Source organism: Amyelois transitella, chromosome 9, assembly GCF_032362555.1.
Source record: "Amyelois transitella isolate CPQ chromosome 9, ilAmyTran1.1, whole genome shotgun sequence".
NCBI classification, from domain to species: Eukaryota; Metazoa; Arthropoda; class Insecta; order Lepidoptera; family Pyralidae; genus Amyelois; species Amyelois transitella.
This window is the reverse complement of record NC_083512.1, coordinates 4650749-4672326: the sequence shown is the minus strand read 5'-3', so window position 1 is coordinate 4672326 and position 21578 is coordinate 4650749. Positions and strand designations below refer to the sequence as shown.

Genomic DNA, 21578 nt, shown 5'->3' with positions numbered 1-21578 from the left:
TTATAAATAGTTACACTTCAGAATCTGCACATTTTAAAAATCATTCCAAGAGCCTTCCAGACGACTTCATCAAGCCAGCGCTTGCGCATCGTCACGCTAAGTCTAAGAACGATAGACAAGGAATTCGATTTAATTTTCAATACTTCGGACTATTTAAACTGTCAGTCATATTTTTATCTACGAAAAAATATCTGATGACAGCAACTGCATAGGCTTATATTATAATACTGTATTAAAGTAAAACTGTCATAAAGATAAATAATTAGATCATAAACCGATTAATTAGAATCGTAATACATAAATTAGATAACGGCCGGCCTCTGTGGCGCAGCGGTAGTGCGCTTGTCTGTGACACCAGAGGTCCCGGGTTCGAATCCCGGCCAGGGCATGATGAGAAAAGAACTTTTTCTGATTGGCCTGGGTCCTGGATGTTTATTTATATAAGTATTTATTATTATTATAAAAATATAGTATCGTTGAGTTAGTATCTCGTAACACAAGTCTCGAACTTACTTCGAGGCTAACTCAATCTGTGTAATTTGTTAAAAAAAAAAAAAAAAAAAAAAAAAAAAAAAAAAAAGATAACATTTATATGACGAATATAAATCATAAAATTTTTGAATTAAAAAATAGCATTTATTCCAATGTTTACATGTATGTATTTTCCTTATATATATACATCTGCCTGCCAAGTTTAGCAGGATGACCTAAACCACATAGCTTTGATGATGATTTAAAAAAAATGCGAGATTTATTACTATTTTTATACTTTTGACTTCGGTTTACGATAAACAGTTAACCACTCACAAGACGAACGTACCTTCAATTTCTGGAACGAGTAGATCAAGAGTACCCAAAACTAAAAAGATTACATGAAAATAATGATGAATATGTATAAATAATAGAAAATGTTAGCAGGACCGTGGTAAGTGGAATGACTATCGTATGCCTACTTCTCTGAAAAGGAGCATCATATAATGTACATCTTATGCATGTTTAGTTTTAAAAAAGTAATTATTGATCTTACTTTATTCATCTGATACTTGGTAAGAAAGTAAAGTCATAGAAGGAATGCCTAGTTTGGTAGTTTTAACCCTAAAACTGTACAGAACTTGCGTAATCATATCGCAAAACCTCCAATAATTATTGGTAAAGCAATATAAATCATCGACAGTTTATATTTTTGACATAGCATTAGAAAGTTTACAGTTCCGAAACTTACGCTTACACGACAATAGATAGAGCGCAATATTTAAGGAAATGACACAATGAGATTTCATTTCTTGGAACCAGATTATAATTATTTACCTCAATGACGCTTATCTTATCTGAATTTTACTATCCATACTACGAGTATTTAAGATTTTTGACTGATTTCTTATTATCAGTATTTGCTATAGACTGGACGCAGTAATAATTTGTTAAAATGAAAGAATTAGTACCAGTAATAATATTGTTATCAACAGTACTTGTATACAGTGCTAATATTGGAGTTCGTGATTATCACAGAGAAATTGGAATACCTCTAGCAACAAAATTAAAGCAGTTAGAAGAGGCTGCTATAGCTAAAGAAGAAAGAATTGCAGGAGGGTCAATAACTGACATATCGGAAATTCCTTATCAGGTACTTTTTACATTTGTTTTAAACAAAGAAAAACACTTAAATATATTTTTAAACAAAGAGTTGATAAAAGATAATGAGCAGAATCTTTTATATGAAAAGACCCCTTAAATGTAACTTGACGGCATCTATGGAGCAGCGGTAGTACGCTTGTCTGTGACACCGGAGATCTCAGGTTCGAATTCCGGCTAGGGAATGATGAGAAGCGAACATTTTCTAAATTTGCCTGGGTATAAGATGTGTATCTATATAAGTATTCATTACAAAATTTAGTACCGTTAAGTCTCATATTAGAAATCTCGAAGTTACTTAAAAGCTCAACTCAATCTTTGTAATCTGTCCCGTATATATTTCGCTTCGTGTAAAAATTCGACTTACCCAATCCAGGATCATGGTCATATGAATAACTCGGGTTCTTCTCCTGAGAGGTGAGTACGTAACTGGGACTAACGCCAGAAGGAATCTGAACAAAGGTGCTTTAAAACTGACCGGCAAATAAGCAATCAAAAACTATAACATAAATTATACGTAGTAACATTACATAAATGTAATTTTGTAATAAAAAAATTATAACGTAAAAACAACAAATATCCGAATTCAATTGTGGCGCTCCGGGCTTCGCTCGCGTAATTATTTTGCCACATCCCCTTTTACGAAGGATTTTCAGAAATCCTTTGTTACCTGATCCTATTTGTTTGCTGAATATTCCGTTCACATTTTGCATCGCAACAATCTATGCTTTAAAATGGACGTTATATTCGCTTGGTCATTTATGTAACAAGCTTAATGTTCATTGCTTCAAAGTTTAGTACTAAACCGGGTATCGTTGCTTTCGATGGCTGACCTGTCTATATTTCTGAAAATATCGCGTACAGTTTCATATGTTGTCACTTTTTGCCCCTAACATCATATCTACTAAAAATATTTTATTTTGTAAATATTAAAAGGAAGGTGTTGTGTGGTGTTATGTAAATACTAAAAGTTGATTTTAATACATATGTATACATATGTATTATAACTATGTAAAAGTTGATTTTATTATATTTTTACTTATAGAGGTGGAATTTAACTATCTCTTACCAAGTCACAATAAAATATTAGATTATATTTTGTTCGATATATAAAGAAAATTCACTCGTTAAACGCTTAAAATATGAAACCAAACTTGCCAAATACTTTTTTTAAAGAATCCTTTACAATAAATTATTATCTATCTCCTTCTCAGGCAGGTATAGTGATAGATGTACCTTCAGTCTTTCTCTCGTGCTGCGGGGGTGCTCTCATCTCATCAACAAGAGTGCTTACTGCAGCCAGCTGTCAGTTCGATGATGCGATTTACACCGTGGCTTTGGGGTCAAACTACGTATTTTTCGGAGGTCTCAGAGTAAACGCCACAAACTTCATTCCTCATCATGGATACACGGCTGGGGACCCTAGCTATATCAATGATATCGCTATGCTTCATATACCGACTGTTTCATTCACAAGTAAGTATTACTGTAGTCTTATAAGAGTAATAGACGACGCCCGCAGCTCCGCCCTCGTATAACTTAAAATCCCGTTAATTCCAGGGAATCCTCTCTTAATACCTTCTTAGATCACATAAGAAACCTAAATACTAAATTTCAAGTCTCTAGACCCAACAGTTAAGGCTGTGTGACAGTCAATCAATCAGTTAGCAGTAACTAAAGAGTTTTATTTGTATAGATGAATTAAAAATTTGGAAGTATCTCAAGCCACATTTTGGTAGTAGGTTGTACAACAAATTTCATTCTTTGTAAGTCCCATATGACGCCTTTATCCCTTAGGGAGCAGATCAAGCCTTTGAAATAGTCGTAAAGGGAAAACAAACAACGTGAAAAGCTAGGATGAATAACTTACTGAAAGACAAAATAATTGACTTTAAGTAAATATTAGAGAATATTCCACATTACTTCACCAACTTAAGCTAGTGGAAGAAGATTTTACTTTAATACTTTTTTTTTCAGATGTAATACAACCCATTGCTCTACCAAGCAATGACGAAGTTTCTAATAACTTTGCTGGACAGATGGCATTAACTTCAGGCTATGGCATCACACCAGAATGTAAATATAACCTTAAATTTTACATATATAAAATCATGCCATCTATCAGAATGTGTAGGCCGAGCGCCGCTATCCTTGCATTATTTGGCCTCATCTTAATGCAAGCTACTATTAAAATATGCTATTTATATTTTAGCTCCAGCTTTAGATTGGAATCAAATCCTGAGAGCAGTTGACGTCCAAGTAATAACGCCTGCTGAATGCGGAATCTTATTTGGAACCACTGGTTCACGAGATGAGAGTATTTGCACAAGTGGATCAGGAGGGGTCGGGATATGCGCCAGTGACTCTGGTGGACCTCTGACGACCATCAGTAATGATAGGAGAATACTGGTGAGTTGGCCATTCAGCTTTTCGTTTATTTTTTTAAGTGATAATTTTCTAATTATCATTAAAAAAACCTTTCTACTTAAATTTTATCAAAGCAAAGTATGCATGTTGAACCTTAAAAAATTGTACCTATATAGAATTCGTTGAAGTTGTAATATCTAAGTATTTCTCTTATAAGTGCATATAGTCCTTACCTTGGAAGAACTGTTTTAGAATTATAATTTAAAACTCCTATTATATTTTCAGATCGGATTGACATCATTCGGCGCAGGTTGCGGGTTAAGTTTCCCTAGTGGTTATGTGAGGATAACACAATATCTCTCTTGGATATCGAGTACTTGAAATGTAATTTGTGCTATATAATGAATTCCAGCTTTATGATTCGGTATATCTGTGAGGCGATACTCGTATTAAGTTAAGTAGGCAAAATTTAAATAAAATATATTTTGAGAAGAGAAACCAGTCACTAGACTTATATGATCGAAATAGGAAATACTAATAAATATTAATGTGTCACATTTAGCTTTATTACTTTAAATTAATCTAATTTGTTGTATGTTTTTTTTCTACATTTATGCGTACTTTTCTAAAATTCTTATATTTCTTCTTTTGATAACGATGACACAACTGCAATCAAAAAAATTATGTTACAACATGTTATGTACCCATATACACATTATGAGTAATTACATACATACATACATACATAAAATCACGCCTCTTTCCCGGAGGGGTAGGCAGAGACTACCTCTTTCCACTTGCCACGATCTCTGCATACTTCTTTCGCTTCGTCCACATTCATAACTCTCTTCATACAAGCTCGGCGGTTTCGGGTACTTTTGACCTGACCCTTTACCAGGACGTCCTTAATTTGATCAAGATACGTTCGTCTAGGTCTTCCCACTCCGACCTTTCCCTCCACACTCTCCTTGTATATCTGCTTAGTCAACCTGCTTTCATTCATCCTCTCCACATGACCGAACCATCTTAACATACCCTTTTCTATTCCTGTAACTACATCTTCTTTCACATCACAACATTCCCTTATCACGCTGTTCCTTATCCTGTCACTCAATTTCACACCCATCATACTCCTTAACGCTCTCATTTCCACTGCATTTATTCTGCTTTCATGCTTCTTTTGCCATACCCAACTTTCACTCCCATACATTAATGTCGGGACCAACACGCCCCTGTGCACAGCCAGTCGAGCCTTTTTGGATAGTTTCTGACTGCTCATAAAGGCATGCAAAGCTCCATTCACCATGTTCCCCGCGTTCACTCTCCTTTCAATATCACTATCATACTTGCCATCTGATGTAAACTTTGATCCTAGATATACAAACTCTTTCACTTGCTCCACTTTTTCTCCTCCAATCAAAATATTACATGCTGTCATTTCTTTCTCCATTTCAAAAACCAGTGTTTTAGTTTTACTTACGTTCACTTTCATTCCTTTCTCTTTTAAAGCTTCATGCATACAGTTTACCATCTCCTGTAACTCCTCCGCTGATGACGCCAGTATAACCTGATCGTCGGCATAGAGCAGACATTTGACGAGTAACTCATTCATCCTTAATCCACTTTTAGACTCTTTCAAATCTGTCAAACAGCTATCCATAAATAGGTTGAACAGCCACGGTGACGCAACACATCCTTGCCTAACGCCTTTCTCAATCTTAAACCACTCAGTGTGCGCTCCGTTTATCCTGACACAAGCACTCGAATCCTCATATAAGGATTTCAGTGCTCGTATTAAGAGACTGCTCACCCCATGCATAGAAAGTGCTGACCACAATTCATTCCTCTCAACTCTGTCATAGGCCTTTTCCAGATCTACGAATGTGCAATAGACTTTTTGACTCTTGGCCAAAAACTTTTCGGCTATGCACCGCAAGGAAAAGACCTGATCAGTACATCCCATTCCCTTTCGAAATCCCGCTTGAGCATCCCATATTTTGTCATCAGTTTCATTCCTGACTCTATTAATCAATACCTTAGCATACAATTTGCCGACGACGCTAAGCAGGCTTATACCACGATAATTTTTGCAGTCCAGCTGTGACCCTTTTCCTTTGTAAAGTGGCACGATAACAGCCTTACACCAATCTTTTGGTACTCGGCCGCTTCTCCAACACAAATTGAAAAGGCAGTACAACTGACTAGCTACTACGCCTTTTCCTGCTTTAAGCATCTCGACCGACACTCTATCACACCCAGCAGCCTTTCCCGCTTTCATACTCTTAAGTGCTTCCACAATTTCGAACATTTCAATTTCGCCTTCCATCTCATTCTCTTTTTCTTCGCTATAGCAGAAATCTTTCTTATTTCCTTTCTTTTTTTCAAATAAACTTTCAAAATAGTCCTTCCATATCTTTAGTACACATTCTTCTCCTTTCACAACGCTACCATCCTGGCATCTGATCCTAGTCAGCTCTCTGGTTATAGTAATTAATGAGTAATTAATTGTATTAAAATCTGATAATACGTGAAAATGAATTATTCCTGATAAATATTTAAAGCATCGTCGTAGTAACGAGTATAAAGATGTATTTATTGTTCGTGTAGGTACACATTGCACAGATAAAGAAGAATTAAGTGATAAAGACAGTGATAAAATATATCTCGTAATTACCTATTTCCTGTCCATATTTCTTGATAAAATCATTAAAGGAATTGATGATTAAGTAGTGTTAAACTATTGTACAAGAATTTTTGTGCAAAGTAATATTTATTTATGTATAATTTTTATATTTGGTTCATAAGTCATAATTAACATATTTAGGTATAAGCCGTAATAAAAAACCGGTATTAAAAAGTTCTCTAGCTTAAGTTTACCTGCACAAAAATATTCTAATTTGTTCCAAAATCATTGGTCTGTTATTTTTCTCTCCTTCTTCAGCTGTCTGAATGCGTTTATTTTTTTCTACTCCAATACATTGCAACTAATTTTGTAAATGGCTGTAAGTATTGTTTATACAACATTCATTATTTTGGAACTAGCAAGGAGATTGCAAACACCGCTCTACATTCAAGTCACGTAAAATTGGCGCCCAACGTGGTGCGAGCGAAACACATTGATGTAACAATAAAGGTGCAGATACACATTCTAAACAAAAACAAACTTTTAAGAAAATAAAATTGAATCTAAAACCGCATTTTTTATATTTTTATTGTCAATCGTCAAACAAAAAATAAGGAAACTATTCAATGAAGCACGAGTTTGTTGTGCAAATCAAAAATTCACATAAATATCAGTACATAAATAGAATATACATATGTAAATCAGTGATACTCAAAAATTCACTCAAAAAAGAGTGTGTTTGAGTGTCATAAATTTATGTAGATTCTATTTATGTAGTGATTCTTAATAGAAAACATTATGTTATTATGTATGAACAGGATCTGTCTCTCTTTCTTCTGAGCGTGTTCCCGGTTGCGTCCTTGGGCCCGTTAGGGGCCATGTTTGGGGCCCGTGGTCCGCTTCTTAGCTTACAATGTGTAGGTACGAGATTCGTGTGGTTTACGTATTTTAAATGCTAATTTAAAAATGGTGACGAATTAAGGCAATTATTATTTTCTTATTTCGGTTAGTTTTTATATTTTTGCTCTTTTGATAATAAAACACGTATATCTCTATCTTTACATTTGTTTTCTTAATGTAACCACAATGTAAGTACAATGTTTATTTTTACTGTAAGAAATTAAATAAATATACATAATAATATTTTTTGTTCTAAATCGTATCGTATTGAATTTCAATCTTTTCTTCCCTCGACCTTTTTAAATTTTTAAAAATTTTAATTTTCTAATAAGTAACTTGACTTTTCTTAAAAGACAAAAAGTATAATATGTCACCCACAAACAAAGTGTTTGAAAATTAAAAACATTATTATTGCATCAAATTGTCGGTCAATAGTTTTTAAGTTGCCTATGAGTAAAACGTATCACAAAATATGACTATTACCTACTAGCATAGATGTCGCTAGTGTCAGGACGGAAATAAGACGTCGCTCAAACCGACTGCGGTGACTAGCGGACGTGGCACGTGTCCTTCCTTTACTCGACGTTTAATATGACTTTCATCTATGAAATTTACATAATAATGTAGTCCAGAATACATTTTAGAAGACAAATAAATGATGACATAATATTAAAAAAAATTATTAGGTGATCCGGCTGCGATGGACCTGCTGCGATACGATGTTAATGGCTTGTTGTGAGAAGAGAGAAGTGAGGATGCAGATATTTTTTTATTAAAGTTTAATCAACACATACCCAATTAATAATAACAGTATATGTTATTTAACTCGGTGAGCGAAGTGGTGAGGTCTACCGATCAAATTGGGGCAAAAACATTTATGTATATATGTACATTTGTAACGTGGTAACTTTCGAACCGGTGATCTGATTCTGATGAAATTAAAAGAAAATGATGAAGTTTAATTTAAAAATATAAGAATGTTCATAGGTATGATAAGTTCAGAAAGAAAAAGTTTATGGCAACGTTATTAAATAATTAAAACAACAAAAACGAAACGAAGTAGCTGGACAGTTTTACATAGAAATCCAAATGTAGATATATAACGCGAATTACAGTTCTGTGTGTCATACGCAGACGCAACTAACAAACGGTCATTTAAACCTTTGATATAATAACCATTTTGCTCAAGATAAGCTCGACATTTCTGCATTTACTTTTCTACCGCACGGACCCCAGCGGTAATAGTGAAACTTATTTCCCAACCGATATGATCAGGCTAGAACACTGACTTCTATAATGTACTCTGGACTTCATGTAAGCTACGTAAAAATGACCTCCTTTTGGCCACTTTTGACAACGAACATTATTAATAATTATCCAAAATAAACATGAAATATGTCCACAATATTACAGCGGGGAAAAAACCGGCGGTTGTTTTATATAGAACAAGATCGCGGCTCCACCCTCATTAAACGAAAAACCGTCCCCGGAGAGATTACGGTTACAATCCTTTTCTATTGCACCCTTACTGCTACTATCCTTACCATATAAGGTATCTTAATGCCAATTTATACCTCTAGTAGACCCAGCGGTTGAATTGTGTGTTGGTATTAAGAGTCAAATGTTCAGTCACTGTCCTATTATAAAGATGAAATATTTAGTCCAGTAAACTTGTATTATCCATGTTAGTGGGCTGAAAATTTTCTACAATCTCTGCCCCTTTGTGTCCGCAACTGGTCATGACATGTCAATTACGATATCCTGTAAGCGCCCCGTTGATACATGCGGTCACATCATATTATCTGTAAAGGTTTTATATGAAACTGTCCGGTGTAGAGAATATGTCACTCCATTTAAATGGGCTTTTGTGGTCATTAGGGAATGGCTTAATTAAACTTAACAAAATTTATAATTCCACTATTTTAGGAATATTGTTAAAAAAAAAAATTAACTCGATACTTACCCATCTATTTATTTGATTTTTACTGTTAAACCAATGGAAAATCTCAACCGTTGTGTTAAAAAATCAACCATGTTGAATGTATACATTTTTATTTCGTATTACATACATATCATGTGTATGTAATGCGCGTAATCGCGCCTTTAGCGGATAGACAGAGCCAGCAGTCTTGAAAAGGCTGTAAGGCAGCTGTATGATTTAATATGGAATTGAGATAATATCCATATAAACATACTTATATTCGTATAGTTAAACATGGCGGCAGCTTTACAAAATTATAGTTGTCAGGATTTGCCAGGCATTAATAAAGCAGGTTAACGAGCAGTCATACGAGCATTTCAGTTCATAATTAATTGAGCTGCTACATGTTTGATTAGAGATTTGTCTGACAACCTACATACGCACACATACACACATGGATTTTATTCTAGTACATAAAGGCTTATAGATTATAAAGGATTTCCTGTGAACCTAAAAATTTAATCAAATTGCGATAGGCTTCCCAGTTATGCTAGTAAATTTTAATGTCACTGTACAGTATATAGCGTTAGCTGTTTTCAGATACTAGTATTCAACTTTTTGTTGATTTGCTAATATTTATAATTTTTTATTGCCAATTATATTTTTGTTTTAAGATGTGGATACATTTTTGTTTTAAACTAGAGTCTGCGGCTCTGCTCGCGAACATCATGTTTTCTCGTAAATCGCACAATACTTTAGACTATGTAAGTATATGCCACATTTCTTGAATATTGGTTAAAACATAAAGTAAAGATAGCGAACAAAGAAACATATACAACTTACTCAATTATAATTTTAGTATGAATTTACTAACAAGAATGAAATTATAAGAGCATTTCAGGGGTAAGCAAGATGAACACTTACAATAAAAGACAACTTACCTATATGATAAACTTTCATGGTGGAAATCTTGAGGTTACATTGAGCGGTATCTATGCATTACAGAAGATTTTTATTGTGCATACATAGAATTAATAATTTAATTAGAATATAATTTTGACTGTAGGTATCATTAATAGTTCGTTGGCTTCTGATCACATGACACAGTCATGCGTCGTAATACGGAATGAAGAATTTCCCAATGTCACCACCAGACAAATTTATTCACCCTTCTTGTTGTCATCTACTTGATTCGGCATATACATATACTCACTCGTGGCTTCGCTTTTGTGGGAATACTAAAAAATAAATCCCCGGAGCAAATTAACTATAACATCAACTAAGTATGTGTACTCCTGATTAATATAAATTATAGTAAAATAGGGCCAATATTTTCAGAATTTACTACTATAGAAATTGTGTACCTACACTCACCACTAAAAAGCCATTTTTAATCAATGAAAGATTGTTGATTTTATCTAGAGTATCTTTAGTGGTTATTACCATATATTTTATGTTAATGACTGTGTTTATCTATAAATACGAATTATTGTAACTATATAAAACTGAATTAAATATTTGAACATTCACCACAGAAATCTGAATATTAGATTACCATACCACGTGGTTGACTGAGTCGAAGATACAACTGTATCTAACGCCACCGATCAAAACGGACCAAACCAATTACAGACCAAGGCGGGGTTTGTGTGCAGAAATTAGAAACTAAAACGGCCAATGCACAGGATCAAGGTTAATCTGTAACGAATCCCCTTCTGGTGCATACAACACTGTCAGAGGAGAGAACATCGAATATCGGTTCAATACGCACGGGTACACATGACCACGCATACGCCACGTAGGTATTTCGTAATAAATTGTATGAACGCTTTGGCCCAGTCTGTATTTAGCAGAAGGTTCAGATATTTAAAATAAGAATCTTTTTTGGCAGTAGGGCTTCATAGAAATTACAATTATATCATTCATATCTTTAGCGTTTTGAAAAAAGGTCATGTTCGTGTGTAAGAAATAATCAATAAAGCAAATCATTCGAGGGACTTTTATAATAAATAAGTAACAAAATATAATACGGGACAAATTACACAGATTGAGTTAGCCTCGAAGTAAGTTCAAGACTTGTGTTACGAGATACTAACTCAACGATATTATATTTTATAATATATACTTACATAGATAAACACCCAAGACCCAGACCAATCAGAAAACGTTATATATATAGCTTACTTGACGAATTCCATGAATAAAAAACAGAGTCAATATATTTTATTGAATAATGATCACAACTTCTATATTATTTCTAAGATTTATTGAATATTTTTAGGTAAAAGTCTATTAAATTGGCCCAGTCGGTAGGACATTGGACATATTTCTCGCTAAAGAATACCTGTTGTAACTTGATTGATGCATCGATGATATTCCGTACATTTTCCATAAAAGCTGGTATTTAGTTTGTTAGGAAAAAAGTCACACTGGCTGGCGCAGTCGGTAAGAGCCTGGACATGTTTGCTGCTAACACAATTACCGCTGCGCTGTGTGCTGCAATCTGAAGCCGATTCAATTAACATCGGCTTTTAAGTCCCTCTATTGTCCATATGACTAGCGCTGGTATTTGCATACACGTTGAAAAATGTAATTTTGTATAACCAGGTAGGTATACATATTGTATATGTTGTTGAAAAAATCTTGTAAGAAAAAATAAGTTTGGTTTAAAGTATGAAAGTGTGTGTTTAACCTGTTTATGAACACTAAAACTGTGTATTAATTTATTTCAGTAATTATTTTTTTAATGGTACACCGCCTATCATTTGAACAAGATATTTCTTTAAATTTAAATTATCGTTATTTTAAATTGTATATTTATGACTTTTATGCTGTTCGTAATTTTACCACTTGCAGAAACCAAATCAAAAATATCTACTTTTTACTCAGCTATGAGAGATAACTCGAAAAAAATATAAAACTTTTAAAACTTTAGGTGCATAACTTTGAAAGTTATAAGTTTATTTCGAGAACACATTTAAATAAAGTTCTAATATAACCTAAGTATATCTAACAAAACCGAAAAATTAAACGACCAGTGGTCTCCGCAAAAATTGCGATCCTTATCTAAAAGCCGGAGAGGTGCTTGAAAAGACACTGGGTTTTTCACATTCAGTCGAATAGCGAGAACCAATTATAACTTGTAAGTAATCCCCTTATCTGAAACTCTGCGAGTCGACACTGTCGGCCACTCTGAATATAATTCACTTTATCCATATTCAATATCAGATCGTACGACGGCGGGCAAATAGAGCGCTTCAAGTGAGAATTATTATTGGATAAAGCCCGCCTCTTTCTTCCTAGTCTATTTTCAGTGTCCATTGGAGCGAGATAATTTACGTGTTGTATTCAATATTGCGCTCTCGGATTGTCTATTTATCATTTGTAGTGACAACTCGATTTAAGACATAATAAAAACAATAAATAAATTAAAAGTATTTGTGAGATTTTTCAAACGAATGAAACGAAACACGATCACCGTTTTCAGAATATTGTTTTGAAATCCAGTCGTGTAAACAATTGAAACAAACAAAAAACCAGCTTATTTGTTTTATTAAAAACACTAAGGAATTGAGAAAAGTTTTACTAAAATTGTTGTGAATAAGTTTCTATTAATTTTGGAAGAAACTTTATAGAGAATTTTTTTTGTTATTTTTTTACGAAGATATTTGCGTATCTGAAAACTGTCGCCGACTCTAAAATAAATAAAAAGTATTGTAAACAATAATTTTCAATATTGTCAGTCCTCAAATAAGAATGTTTATTGACAACAAAGGGCAAATAAAATAGTTTTTAGTGTAAGAGTGTTTGTCTCGCCAGCGACGCGACACTTCTGTCTGCGTGACACGAATGCCGATAATGCTAACAAAATCACTTCTCAAAATGTTTAGGAAAACTGTCCTCGGAACGTGAGTCAACAGTTTAACAGATTGATATTGTTATTTGACGTTATTTCAGTTACAGGAATATTTGACCGGCTACTTACTAAAGAAGAAAAGCAAAGAAAAATGCTGACAAAATCACTTCTGAAATGCTTGATTGGTTGTAATATTTTTATCATCTTGGGAACATAAGTCGACAGTACAGGCAATACAATTTTTTAGTAACAGGAATAGATGAGCGGGTATTTGAAAATGAGGAAAATTAAAATTATGCTGACCATCATCACTTCTCAAAATGTGTAGGAAATCCGTCTTCAGAACGTCAACTACTCTGGGCGGTTTAATATATTGACAGGAATAGTATATTTTCAATAAGAAAAAAATCACAAACATTATGTTTATTATCATAAGTATATGTATGTGAAAGCATGAATAAAACAAAGATCAGTAGACATTAATTGATAAAAAGTTTATTTAAGTATATATGTAAATGAAAAATGAATGCATTATTTTTAAGTGATAAGTACTCACCAATATTTAATCATTTTTCTTTAACGGAAAATAAAAGGCGTAAAAATTTTTTGAAACAATAAAAACCAATTAAACATTATCTTATTGTTAAGATAAACTTTAAAATTCAAAGTCTGATTGTCTCAACATATTGAAAAGAGAGTATGCAGATGTCATTTTCTGAAATAAAAAAAAACTACCATTTGTTATTAAAATATTAATACACATCTAGTGAAATACTTTCATATAAAGTTTTTTTTTGTCAAATTTTCTGTATATTAGTTAAGCCACAAATGTATCTGAAAAATAATGTTTGCATAGTTATAATTATTTACTTTATATTATAAAAAAAAATATAATAAAATAGTTTAGTTTCTCTTGTAAGGAAGCGACTTCCGTTTGACATGTGCAACTTCCTGTCCACATACTGAATTCAGTATCACGTCTACATGTGGATTTTGGGCTTCGCTTTAGAGTGAGAACACAACCGAGACTACAAAAAAAAATATGTATACGGGACAAATTACACAGATTGAGTTAGCCTCGAAGTAAGTTCGAGACTTGTGTTACGATATACTAACTCAACGATACTATATTTTATAATAAATACTTATACAGATAAACATCCAAGACCCAGGCCAATCAGAAAAAGTTCTTTTCTCATCATGCCCTTTCCGGGATTCGAATCTCCGGTGTCATAAATTATAAATAAAATTTATAACTTACACTTGAAAAGGTTTTGATTGACACCTCTTGGAAACCAGGGGCTTGGAAAGGAAGTGGTCTTAGGCACCTCTGCATGATCAATATCAGATATGGTCTGATTGTGCGCCCAGGGCCATTCCAGAACGGGATTTCCCAGCAAGCGTCACTTACTGCGCTAATCTGCCATTTAAAACATATACGTATGAGTTTTACCGGAATTATTTTAAAAAAAAATGCATTTAACAACGTCATTATAACACATATTAAGTTTCCAGTATTTTCTGATCTATTATCAAAAGTTAAAATTTAAGCAAGAAAGGTTTGCACAGTAACCTTTGACGTTAAAATATTTTATTTATTAGAAAATGTGTACATAATTATATTAACAGAGCAGTGAAAATACCTTGCTTCTGAGAAATGTGCATAGATAACAAGGTATGTACAACGTTATTGATGCACCTACACACAGCAGCATCATTATCGCCTGGATCTCACCCTGATCGAGTTTCTGGAAGCATAATTTTACGTGATAAATAAAGAGATTTTGCTAAATCTCGATAAGGATAAAGAAAGAAAAATCTTAATGTTACATGCATTGTTTTGAACATCATCATCGTCAAATTTGAGAGTAGGACTACTGATAATACCAACGCCGGTTCAACTGCTCAATCAAAAACAAATACGTGGGAACATATAGTCACAGAGTCTAATAATATTTTTATAAACAATCGAATACCTACTGCCATTAATACAGACAACAAAGTTTCGTTTCTATTTTCGTCATAGGGAGATAGAGTAGAAAGAAAGAAAAAGTTTTGTAATAAATTTGATGACAGAACTGGCCTTGAAATTTAAATTATACTATTATATTCTCATTATCTCGAATGCTATCGATGATGATGATGATACTCTCGATTGAATCCTTTATAATGTGTGAAATGATATATATTTTTTTGTGTATATATTTTATTTATAATGCGTGTTCCTGGTATACAAGCTTATCATATCTGATTTATAATTTTATCAAAATAGTAGCAGTTGCACTGTAGGAAAATGGGAAACAAAAATATAAATAAGGTACCTCTGCCGCGCAGTATGCTAGCATGCAAATCGTAGGGCTGGCAAAGAATTGCTCGAACATCAACATTTTCTTGTAAACAGCCGCGTAATGGTCAATCAAACTGCAATTGAAGTAATCATCGTTACTTTTAAGATTAAGACCAGAGATTCTACGTCACATTTTTTTATCCCTCGTTCATTAAAAAGGGATTATTAAAACTTTGAAAATTATGATTTTATAATAGCAGAATATTTGGTTTTTATTGAACTACTCGTAAGTCATATATAAGGTAAGGTTTACTTAGTGAAATATAAAAATACATATTAGTGCTCTCAAAATATAACCAATTTCTTAAACTTTTCTATGTAATACTTGCAGATACATAGATTGTGACTGGGATATTATCTCCCTCATTCGAAATTTAATCATAGCGGAGTAGCGTTCCTCTTCTTCCTTAGTCTCTGCTGGCTTTATGCCTTCTAATAGATCTTTGATGTTTAGTATTATCATTTCTGCTTTTGAAGCAATTTGCCTTATCCACACAATGTCTGTTTGAAGAATAACTGAAAGCATTGTAAGGTTCAGTCTGTTGTAGTACTTGTACATTATTCAGCTATAAAAGTGATAATTTCATATAGTTTTCGACATAAAATGGAACAAATCTTAAAAAATCACTAGCAATAAATATGTATTTAAAAAGGCTTACAAATAGTTTTCAAACTAAACTACTTCTTGTACTCCATATCATAAACAAGGTAAAACCTATAGAGATTTTTTTATTTAAAAAATTATAGCGATAAAGTGGCATGTGTTGTTAAGATCCCTTACATAAATAATGAAAAGAATATGCCGCAACACCCAAGTTGGCAAACACAAAGGCTAGTTCAAAAGCTGGAGTTGCTGTGTAGTCAATGCCGGGCGCCCAGAAGGGGAAGACCAGTTCCCTCACTCTGCCGTCTCCTGGAGTATGTGTGGCGTAGTACCAAATGAGAGATATACACGCGAAGCCCACCAGGCCAGTACACAAAGCGAACATGAAGAAACAGCACCATAGGCTGGCTCGCCAGGTATTTTGATGGATTTCAAAGAAAAGTTTTCTGAAAATGGAATATGACAACTTTTTAATTTTTCAAAAATTTACAACTTATTGACAGTTTAGTAAAATCTATTCTTTTCATATATAAAACTGTAGAAGTGTACACTCTACATTGAATACTAATAATAAAGTAATAACTTTAATACATTACATCAAGTTTTGCAAAGGGTATAAAACTGGATTTAATATTACTCGTATACTATCCCGCGCATCCCACAAAAATTAGAGGTATTCTGTATTTGTATGAACCATGATACCCAATTTAATAAAAAATGTGTAATACATTTTTTAAAAAATTGCAGTGTTATACTAAATCGGTACCGAACCCAAAAAAATATTATATTTTAATCTCTCTGTGTTTAATAAAGCACCACGCAATATAAAAACGACTAATTACTCGTGGTAAAATATAAACAGTAAAACATCAAAGCTATTACTTATATCGTATATCCTTTGTATTGATGTACTGAAAATCCTCTCTCATTGCGTGCAATAGATGAAAGAAATTCTTCTTGTTTATCCAAGTTGACGCCATGATCATCGCCTTGTATGACAGAAGTATGGCGTAGGTCCCGGCTTCAGTTATCAGAAACACATCCATCATAGCTATACCATGATAAAGGGACAGGTAAGCATCAGTAAAAACTCCTATGCCGCAAACCATAGTGTACGTTTTGGTGAAGTAGCTAAAAAGAATAAAGAAATAAAAAAAAACAGGTTTTAAAAGGGGAGTGAGAGAGCACTACCTGTCGTTATCGTCGTGATGCGTTCAATATTGTAGTCCATGTATGTTTATTTATTCGATATTTTGTTATTATAAGTTAATACTTTTAAGGTTTATCAGACAGGAAAATGTAAATAATATATTTATTTATATTATTTACATTTTCCTGTCGTGGGCCTACTGGAAGAAATTTCTTAAGAAGTAGGTTGTGCCCTTGTACAAAGTTTCTCCTTAGTCTAAATTCTAGTTTCTTTTTTATAAATTGTTGTTGTGTCTTCCTTACCTTGGAAATACAGAAATATAATTTATTTTTTTAACTAAAATAATTTTCCTACTATACCATTCTCTAGAAAGATTGAAAAATAAATGTAGTTTCATGAAACAAATTGAATATGTTCTGCAATACTTACCTATACTTAGGATAAGGTTCATCTATGACCTGAAAGCATCGCAATATAAAATAGAAAGTCGTATGAAAATCTGTCGGTTTGCCGAAACCATTAGAATAATCAAAGCCTTCCTTGTCATAGTACGCCTTGATATTATTCCACATTATTACGTCTTTACTGCACGAATGACAAAAATCTATTAACGTAAAAAAATGAGTTGGAAATCGGAGAAAGTAAATTACAGTTATATTCAGTTATAATAATGACAGAAGAAATATCCATGAATCCCTACTAACATAATAAATGCAAAAGTGTGTAAGTATGTACATACATATGTTGTTTATATTGCATTCTGGCGCTTAAATCAAGGTATAGAGATTATAAATTGTGACGTTCAGAGATGTAAATAGTCAACATTTTATTGTGACAGCTATGTCTCTCTCTTTCTCAAAGCTTTGCGTATTCCTAGTTACACCACTCAATGCTTCAGGACTTAGTTTCTGCTCCCTGACATTTCTCTTTGTCCAGCCTGCAGCATCCTCAGTTCTAAGACTATTGCCATTCATATCATCTTCGGCGACGTGGAGCCAGGATTTCTTCGGCTTGCCTCTTCTAACCGGGCCCGGCAGAGGCGTCATCAGCCAGACATTTGCTTTTCGGATAGTCTGCAAGACATCTTCTGCTATATATAAGAATATTTCGTATAATATCGTAGCCGATTTGGATAAATACAACACACTCGCAAACTAGTCATGCGAATACGTCCGCGCTAATGACTATGTATAGAAACGCCTTCTCATTTATAAAGAGCATTTATTTTCTGCATTATAATTTTGAGATCCAACGTGGCATTTTCCTCCATGTTACTTTCTGCAAAGCAAGGTCGTGGCGGATATAAATTGGATATGAATTGCACAGCTCTCTAATTTAATTATGAACGTAATTTAATGTATAGAAAGTGACTATTGATTTACCGGACTGATATATATTATTTTTGTTATTAATGTTTTGTTAGGTGCAGTGGATACCGGCACTAAAAAAAAAATAGGACCACTCTATCTCGTTCCCATAGATGTCGAAAAAGGTAACTAAGGGATAAGCTTATAAACTTGGGATTCTTCTTTTAGGCGATGGGCTAGCAACCTGTCACTATTTGAATCTCAAACCTATTATCAAGCCAAACAGCTGAACGTGGCCTATCAGTCTTTTCAAGACTGTTGTCTCTGTCTACCCCCCAAGGGATATAGACGTGATTATATGTATGTATTTTATTAATGTACCTATACGAGTATGACTGAAAAGTAATATAACAAACGTTTCACTAATATAAAATTTTTTACCGAAAAAATATTATACCGTTCAAAATCAGCCGTAAACAAATCCGTAAAACGGTTCACTATGCAAGAAAGAATATTGAGCTAGACAAGTCTAAGTCTCAGATAACTGACATTCCATTAATTTTAATTACAATGTGCACTCAGAGAAGGTCATTTACCGCGTCCTGGTTGCCCGACAGCCTGTGACGTCATTCGCCACACACGTTAACCTGTTCAGTAATAACACTTCCTTGTTCCCAACCAGCTTTAAATTCAATTTAATGTTTACACTTCCAGATTCGGCGCGAGTTAATATCTCTATCAAAATTTTGAACTTCTTCCATGGTATGAAATAGGTCTTCATTCATAGAATAGGTAAATTATAATGCTTAATTATTAAACGATCGGCCTCCTGTCTTCTTGGATTCTGAATATATTCCCTTATTCGCCTTTAACCGTCGATATTTACGGGGGAAAGGGATTGTTTACGCGCATTTGGACCAATTCACTATTGAATGGCACTTGAGTGGCTCGCTTCGCTATCTCGTTAATATGTATCTAATCACAAGATAACTTATCAAAACTTTCTCCCGAAACCTAATCTACAATTTATAAAATCTATTAAAAAACTCAAACTAGACGTTATTATTGTTTAAATGACTATTTTGTGATGTCAAAAGCAATTTTAGGGTTTCACCACACAACGAGACCTTTAATTTTTTAATCATGTTCGAATAAAAACGAGCTGTTTTTCATTATAAACGATTGTTATAACAACAAAGCAACTGAAATTAGAAAACGCATTAAAGAACGAATCGTAATAGCTAAAATAAATCCAATAAGGGGCGACGACGAACGAAGCGTTAACCGACAAAACACAAAAATGAGGGATATTTTTATCATTCGATCATTTGTATCCAATTTCCCCAACAGAGGCTGTGACAAAAATCGGATTCAGCCATACTTGTGGCTCAAAGCGATCTCAATAATAAAGGTGCAGAGATGAAGTGTCGGAAATAACAGAAATGTAGCTTTATTAATTTGCTTGTTCAGTGCAATCTAAGCTTTTTCTAAAGACTCGGATTTCATACATCTGTAAAAAATATATATTTCTCAGTCTACGTCAATGTCAGGGTCTCTAGTCTAGTGCATTGATTAAAATAATTATATCTGTATGTTCCTAGTAACCATCCAGCAAAATCATTTCGTAAATTCTTCCAACAAAGTTCACCTCTTCGAGCCTATGACTCCAGAAGGCCCATTGTAGTAAATACATTTAGACTTTCAAAAAAAGTGCCCATCGATCCTGATCTGTGCTCTGGTTATTTTATAGCCCTAGCAGACTCTTCGGCAGTCGCCGACGTAAATAATTCATGAACATGCTTAGCGCGCCTCTCATCATGCCACACTTCCCCGCGACGCGATCGCTTACATGCCCTTTATGTGACGTAGGCATGATATCGTCTTTTAATTTAAAATATTACGACAGACCGGTTATTTCATAATTAATTATTTATTGCTTAACCAATTTTGGAATCTTTTTATTTTATCTTTTTGTTCGTTATTTTATCTTTCTGTCAAGTTTAAATGCTTCCTTTACCATTTGTCTTTGTGTTTGTTAAGCAACCTTCAATTATTACAATTAATATCTTATTTCATGACTTTAAAAAAGGATTGTCAAGTTTCCAAGGTTCATATAAGCATAATTTTAACGACTGAGCAAGTGCATAGTCTCGAAAGGATAACCTTGTTGAAGCTGCAAACGAAGGGACTTCATGGAAACAACTACGAAAATAAAAAATTGACTGTATTAGGTATATAGACTAAGACAATATTATAAGAATACTTGCAATTAGATTTTTTACGAATTTATTTGAGACATAACCTGACCTAGTACGAGGTTCAAATCTACACGAAAAATAAGACAAGAAATTATTTGAAAATCTTACAGAAAGTACTCGCATAAAGACAACGGCATGAAAAGTAAGTTTTGGAACTGCCAAACTATGATCGTCCCCATCCCAATTATTTTGTCGTTGCATGAATGCCGTTTTCGCTCCCTCAAATTAACAGAGGGATTATTTGGTTCACTGGGGGTGTTCCCCTACATCACATATACGGCCTTGTCCCACTTTACAATCAGACATTAAAAATTTTCGGCACAGCCCTTTATTTCCATTAAGCGTCTCCGTTAATGGAATTGTTGGATTTTTTTTTAATATCTCCATGGTCTAGTCATTTTACAGAATTACCTGTTAATAATACAGAAAAACATTCAGCTTTGAATGCACGAATTTAAATCGTATATTTCGCGTTTTATAAAATACGCGTCATGATTGATAAAAGGGAAGAATTTGGTATGGAATTAGCAATTTTTAACTCTTCAAGAGTGTAATCAATATATCTTCCATTCAGAAATATGACAAGACCTAAGCAATATAAAAAATATAAGTT

The 21578-nt window shown here is 33.6% G+C and overlaps 2 protein-coding genes across 2 annotated transcripts; one reads left to right on the top strand and one right to left on the bottom strand.

The window, feature by feature from the left end:
- Positions 1–1372: 1372 nt before the first annotated feature.
- LOC106134758 (brachyurin) lies at positions 1373–4721 on the top strand. Its single transcript, XM_013334887.2, has 5 exons — positions 1373–1624; positions 2847–3108; positions 3610–3708; positions 3845–4041; positions 4285–4721. Exons 1-5 carry the CDS (start codon positions 1427–1429, stop codon positions 4378–4380), a joined length of 852 nt encoding a protein of 283 aa, XP_013190341.2. The 5' UTR covers positions 1373–1426; the 3' UTR covers positions 4381–4721.
- A 9185-nt stretch (positions 4722–13906) lies between these two features.
- Positions 13907–17972, bottom strand: LOC106134625 (uncharacterized). Its single transcript, XM_060945811.1, has 8 exons — positions 17830–17972; positions 17133–17381; positions 16428–16696; positions 15976–16162; positions 15621–15720; positions 14943–15047; positions 14561–14719; positions 13907–14014 (listed from the first exon to the last, which is right to left on the bottom strand). The coding sequence occupies exons 1-8, from the start codon at positions 17970–17972 to the stop codon at positions 13955–13957; spliced, it is 1272 nt and encodes a 423-aa protein (XP_060801794.1). The 3' UTR covers positions 13907–13954.
- Between the last annotated feature and the right edge of the window lie 3606 nt (positions 17973–21578).